General features: G+C 34.0%; 1 protein-coding gene across 2 annotated transcripts; it reads right to left on the bottom strand.

Moving 5' to 3' along the window:
* Nucleotides 1-388: 388 nt before the first annotated feature.
* Nucleotides 389-3,899, bottom strand: LOC132737114 (uncharacterized). Of its 2 annotated transcripts, none has more exons than XM_060724351.1 (2): nucleotides 1,509-3,899; nucleotides 389-1,258 (listed from the first exon to the last, which is right to left on the bottom strand). In XM_060724351.1, exons 1-2 carry the CDS (start codon nucleotides 2,738-2,740, stop codon nucleotides 1,096-1,098), a joined length of 1,395 nt encoding a protein of 464 aa, XP_060580334.1. In that variant the 5' UTR covers nucleotides 2,741-3,899; the 3' UTR covers nucleotides 389-1,095. The 2 variants fall into 2 exon arrangements, with proteins under 2 accessions (XP_060580334.1, XP_060580335.1); XM_060724352.1 differs by having other exon boundaries at nucleotides 1,449-3,899.
* Between the last annotated feature and the right edge of the window lie 3,033 nt (nucleotides 3,900-6,932).

The following is a 6,932-nucleotide window of genomic DNA, read 5'->3' on the forward strand; positions in this document are numbered from 1 at the left end:
GGGCAATTGTGGAAATTTTGTTGTTCAAAGCAGGCATGACCGTTCTGCTATGTGAAAATATCTAGATATTTTAAAATGTGTGACACCTCGGAAGCATTAATCACAACAAAATTACATGAAAATTGCAGACTCGGTTCGATTAAGTCTGTACATGAGGGATAAAACCATTAATGGTAAGGTGCAACTCTCGTGGCCCCTATAGCACCGGCTAGAGCGGTACTTAATTTTCAACATGCAATAGTGGTCAGGTTCTAATGAGAATCAATGCTTTACACGGAGACCAAACGATCACAAATTATAACTGGAGAAAGTTCTCAGGGCTCAGTAGATTTATATATAAGTGTCCCTATATAAAGATGATGGACTGAACAACAACAACTAGTAAATTCAATTTCAATCAATGCTTTTAATATATGAAAAGCCCTAACAAACTGAAAGAGAATACTAATCAAATTATATTTAGTTTTATATTAAGAATAACTATATTTATTATTTAATTAAGATTATGTTTATGATATTTTTTATATATGGTCGTTTATAATAAACATAAATGTTTGTTAAGGACTAAGTCCAGTTTAATGTTTCAAGGCTAAGCCTTGTTGTACTGACCAGAGTAGGTACAGTACCTAACCTAGCTAACATTACCAAAGTCAGCTTATTTATACAATTCAGTATTCAAAACAACAATTTGATTGGTTGAGAATAACATTGTATATACCATGCAATAAGTATGAAAGATAGTAACTCATAACTTATAGATTAACTGTTAACTTAGATTACCGTAAATACCCATCCTATTACATTCCTCCCTCCTTAAAAACAAAGAAACCCCATGTAATTAGAGATTAAAATTTAATAAATATAATGTCAAAAACAAAGGAAGGAAAGAATTACCCTTTTATTTAAGAAACTTATCAAAATTACAAAACAAAAATTTACTTTCGAAAAGTATATGAATCAAAATAAGAAAAGTATGTACATCAAAATAGTGAACTGACAAAACACGATTAACTATCAATGTAAATATCAAACATGGAAAACAAATTCAGGTTATTTACAATAAGAATGAAACATCACTCAAGCAACACACCACTTTCAATGTTCTTGATGAAACTGTAAAGTCCTGTTGTTAGAATACACTCTGAATTGAGCACATGCAGTAGTGGAATATGAACAATGTGAAGTCCATGATGTTTCACCATTACAAGCGGTGTTTTGTGTGTTACAACTGGCTTGAGTATGTACATGTATATGAAGTCTGAAAAATTAAACAAGAATTAATATTCATATAAACATAATAAATGACAAGTCTAAACTCTTTATCTTTCAGACATACAATGTGGAACATATATTCAATTCCATATGTCAACATGAATACTGCTATTTTAAATCAAACTATGTATTATCATCACAATATTTAATTAATGTATACTTTGTATTACATTTACATTTTTAGGATAAATGATTCATATCAATTTATCTTCCTCTAAAGTCGTGTTGATTTAAACTTGGTATTTTTCTGTACATTCCATTTCATACATAAGTCTAAGTCTTGGTTAGACATGGTCATTTTTAAGTAGCATTTCACTCTTTTAATCCATGACATCAGTTCTAGCATAATTATTTTGCTTTGAATAAGTAACTGCTTGCTTCTCTCAAAGTATAAATATGTTTGAAATATTGACACAGAGTTTGTGTCTAATGTTTCAAAAGATTTACTTTGATTCTTGTCAAATGCATATTGAAGTATCATTTTACCATTATCTATTTTATCTATAAACCAGTACTTGCGTGTTGCACTTAACTTATTCAAATTGTCCTGATTGTAGCTGTGTAATAATGGTTTGTTTTCATGAGAAATATCTGTTATTTGTACCTTTGCACACATTCTTGAGTTAAAGTTATACACTCTCACTTTTCCCATACTAGTTTTTAGCAAGCGTTTGTGTACTTTCAGGCTGACATTATAATTTTCGAAGAAATCAATGCCTAAAATGCCTATTGTTTCCTCAATATCCGCAACTATAAACTCAAAACAGAAAACAAGATGTTCAATTTCAAAATTAATCATACATTTTCCAGCAATTTTCAGCCTGACTCCATTTGCTGTAGACAAAGGCATTTTAACAAGTTCTAACCTAGGCTTATTTTCGAGTCTATAGTAACACTTGGTGGAAATGATAGAAACTGGACTTCCAGAATCAATGAGCATACCTCCCTTGATCTGCCCTATAGCAGTTTTCACATAATAACATGATGTTTTATTTTTTTCGCCTATATCAGAAACAATGTTTTCCTTTTCTTGGCCTAAACTTTGAGGTGTTTTTATATCAACATTATTCTGTTGTAAAACCTTACTCTCAATATGATTTGAATCAGTGACTTTAAATTTCAAACTTAATGGTGTACATTTACTCGTACTTTGTTCAACTATATTTGCACGGTATACATTTTGACCTTCATTTCTCGAACACTCTTGTCCTAGTTTTTGACCTAAGTCACGTTGAGCATTCGTCTCTGTTATAGTAGGAGTAGGACTTAATTCGGGTGGAGTAATTGTTATTTCCGGGATTTTCTTATACAATGTGTTTTGTTCATTTGTATTTGAATGTTCAGACGTTAAAGTACTTTTAACGGAACAATGTTTATGTTTGTCAATTTCTGGTAAACTAACATTTTTCAAGTTCGTGTTTTCAGTGTTTTCACTAATTTGTGAACACTTTGTGTCACATTTTGTCATAGTTATGTCACATATTGGCCTAGTATTTTTACAAATGACTGAAGTTTTGGCCACAACCTCAGTCCGGTCTAGTTTTCCTGTAAGGGAGCATTTTGTTTTAGAAAGCAACGGCTCTCAATATGGCCTTTCTTTTTACAAAAAGTACAGAAAATATCTCTACGCTCTTTGAAAAAACATTGACTTTCTGTATGTCCCAGTTTATTACAATATGAACAGGAAATATTCCTAGAATTATTCCTTAAATTCCTATTTGGGGAATGATTTGGGGATCTATTCTGAATTCCCACTTGTCTGTTATTGTGTGGAGATGAATCTGCACGTAAATTACGTGAAGGGCTATTTTGTCTTGATATGTTTTGTTTCTTAATAACATTATCAGAGTATTTGTTTTCAAGCATAGACATTTTTTCATTAAACTTTTGTTCAAGTTTTTGATCTAACAAAGAAGATAACATTTGCTGTAAATCTTCAAGATTACAATCAGTTTTCATATTTGATGGCCTAAGGGAAGAAACTATATTTTCTTTCAATGGAAGAGTAGTCCCCCTTGTAATTTCGTCATCTACGGGTTTTGATCTTTTATCAAGTGACCCCTGTAAAGCAGCATATTCTACCGCGGCACTAATAGCTTGATCTAAAGTAGTTGGATGTAAAAATTGTACATGTTTTTGTAACTCAAAACTACCCAGACCATGAATGTACTGATCAATGATACAAGATTCGAGTGCCGTATGGGGCATTAAAGGAAATGCTTTCTGTCCTATACGTCTTAATGCGTATCCATAATCTGAAACAGACTCCCCAGAATTCCTTTTCCTGTTTCGGAATTCACACCTATATGCCAGTTCCCGCTCTTGTGGACTGAACCTTTGAGTCAGGGCTCGTTTTATTTCATTATAGTCTGTTAACTGAGAGGAACTTAATGTTGAAAGTAGGCGTTGGGCTTCCCCCCTTAAATTTATGGATAACATGCACGCCTTTTGTTGCTCATTCCATTTATTCCAGGAGGCAACACGTTCAAAATGAATTACATAATCTGTCCACTCAGTGGTAGAACCATCAAATTTGTCTGGTTTTATGTTTCTATTTGAGTTTGAATGAGGACTAGTATGATTTTCATGTGTATTATAATTAAATACTGGCATGTTACTAGGCAAAGGCATATACACTGAGAGGATGTTCTAACTAGACCTTTGGTTAATCAGCTATATTTTTTTAATGTATTGATCAATTTAGGTTATATTTCGGATATTTATTACTACACATAAGATGCATACTTCTGTAGAATTTTATTCAAATCACATTTCGATAAAATGTCAAACTTAACAGAAAAAAAAGTCTTATAAAAAGTCAAAGTCGCAAAATGGCGGCAAAATAACAATGTGAAAAGTCACTCAACAATATCACTTAACTGTCCTGGTAAAACTCTCTGGTTTAATATTTGGTGTGACCACCTCTAGCTCTCAGTAAGTGAGCACATCGTTGTCTCATCGACATAACATAGTTTGAAATAGTCTGCTGAGGAATGTTGGCCCATTCTTGGATCAGCATCTGTTCCGAACACGGCGGCCAAGTTCATCCCACAAATGCGCAATGGGGTTCATGTCCGGGGATGTAGACGGCCATGGAAGAACTCTCACTTGTTGCTGTCGTAGAAGCCTCTCCGTGGTCGCAGCTGTGTGCGGGGTCGCCCCATCCTGCATCAGAACCATACCTCGCCCACCGGCACGCAGGTGAGGAATGGCCTCCGGAATCAGAATCTCCTGTTGATATCTCAAAGCGTTGAGATTACCACGGATGACTACGAGGTTGGTCTTAGTATGAAAGGAAATCCCAGCCCAAACCATCACCGATCCCCCACCGTAGTGGTCACGCTCGTGAACGCAGCTGTCGTTCAAACGCTCGCCTCGACGCCTATAGACGCGTATCCTTCCGTCACTGTTTTTCAAGTTGAAACGGCTTTCGTCTGTGAATAAGACGTTGGCCCATTCAGCACGAGTTATTCTCTGGTGACGGCGGGCCCATTGCTCACGTCTTCGGCGATGTACGTCGGTAAGTACAAGGCTACGAAACGGCCTCCTTACTCTTATACCATGATCACGGAGGCGGTTAAGTACCGTTTTCTGGCTTATTGATCTGTTATGAGTGCCTATCGTCTGCCTGGCGGTTGAAGCTGCAGTTCTAAAACGGTTGTTAAGGTGATCAGCAACAATCTGTGCATCTTGTGCTGGAGTTGTCACTTTTCTGCGAGGTTGCCTGTGCTCATCTTCAACACGACCTGTGCGCTGGAACTTGGTGAAGAGGTTGGTGATTGTAGAGACATGCCTGCCAAAAATTCGAGCAAACTGCAGAGAGAACAGAAGACATGCAACTTCATATCATATATGTACATTTTCTAAGCTATAAATGCTAAAATAATTTGATTAAATATTGTTATTTACAATAAATTATTTCACGAAGAATGATTTAATACCATATTTAGATGAACAGAATATTTTAATGATGAATACCTGTACTCGGGATGAGCCAGCCTGTAACATGCCAATTGCGCGAGCGCGTTCTGCATTGGTCATACGCGGCATTTCAGCAGTTCTATCACTAAAATGTTTTTTTGGTATGATTTTTGCTATCGAATACTGATTTGATAAGAAAAATCGATTTTGAGCACTGAATTCACAAAATCTCGTGCATAATTATAAAACTACACATGAAAGCACGTGCAAATTGGAATATCGTCACGGTCGATGATTTTCATGATTTTTAAAAAGCATTGACCATGTAACTAATAAATGCAAATAATAAAGTCCATACCTTTTACCATTATTGAATAATTTTAATTTAAAAAAGGTCTAGTTAGAACATCCTTTCAGTGTAGCTTGACTGCGTATGAGGTGTCATGTATGCAGCATTTGTTTGTATACACTTTTGAGATGTCTGTCCCATATTATTATTATACATATGAGGTAATGTATGCGTTAATGGTGTTTGGTAAGTGTTGATGGTGATTGGTGTAGTATATCTCTTTAAACCTGGTGCTGTAGTCAAAGGAAGTGAATGCTTAACATCACTATATTCTCTTATAGTAACCATTGGTACTGTGTAAGATTTATTTTGAGAAATTGTTTCTTTCTCTCTATCATAATTTACTGAACGCATTTGTGGGGTAAACGTTCCTAGGCGCTGATGTTGTTGTCCATTGTTTGTATTAGACAAAACAAAGCCATCACTGGTTCGTAACAACCCTTCATTACTACCCTTAGAAACTAACGGTGTCTGTACATGTGTACGCGTAGGCATATCTGAACTATACCTGCTATAAATAATTTGTTCAGGTGTATTCAAATGTCCCTTAATTTCAGTTTTATGGATAGGGGAAAACACAAAATTTTCTTCCAAATATGGAGACCTTAATTTATCATCAAAAGTTTCACTATACCTTTGTGAATGTGCTGTGTCCCTTTGCCTTGTATTAGAAGGAAATGAATCTACATAAAGTGGTGAATGAGTGTTTGAAATTCTCGTGCTAGGTGTAGTAGCATGTATATTATGTTCATTATATCCTAACTGTTCAGTTACATAATATTGACCGATACCGCCGGTAGAAAAACTTGTTTGACCACCTTGTGCCATGGTATACCTTTACCTGCACTTTATATACATATACATGTATTATATTATATACACTCAAGATAATATTTTTCCCACTGTTTATAAACCTTACACTTTTAAACAAGTATATAGTCAATATATCATGTTTTAAACTTTTTTATTTTTGTTTTACTTTATCATTTTATGACATAAATGTATGTTTATTTTATAATTTATTTTCATATATTTTACTTATTTTATGTTACTAAATTACAAATATATCCTATGTATTTTTTTTTTTTTTAAACTCCTAAATTTTTAATTTACCCTATTTTATTCCTAATTTTAATTTTATCTTAGATTTATATTATTATTGTATTGAATAGTCCAACATCTATATAATAATACACATCTACTGAATAATGCCCTATATACTTTCTTACATTTATACATGTATTTCAGATTAACATGAAATGTCTGTACTTTGCTATACTAGTACACAAGACACTGAAAAATAATAATTAGCAAAAAGAACACACTATATAAAGTCACCAGTTATGAAACCAATGTTATAGTGCAATATAAATTGAAAATGAGATAGATT

Source organism: Ruditapes philippinarum, unplaced genomic scaffold (genome assembly GCF_026571515.1).
Source record: "Ruditapes philippinarum isolate M1 unplaced genomic scaffold, ASM2657151v2 ctg631_1_1_1_1, whole genome shotgun sequence".
Taxonomy (NCBI): domain Eukaryota; kingdom Metazoa; phylum Mollusca; class Bivalvia; order Venerida; family Veneridae; genus Ruditapes; species Ruditapes philippinarum.

Coding starts and splice junctions, on each gene's coding strand:
- LOC132737114 (XM_060724351.1), bottom strand. CDS start 2,740: ATGACAAAATGTGACACAAAGTGTTCACAAATTAGTGAAAACACTGAA. Junction 1,259..1,508: donor AATGTACAGAAAAATACCAA/GTTTAAATCAAC, acceptor TTAATTTTTCAG/ACTTCATATACATGTACATA.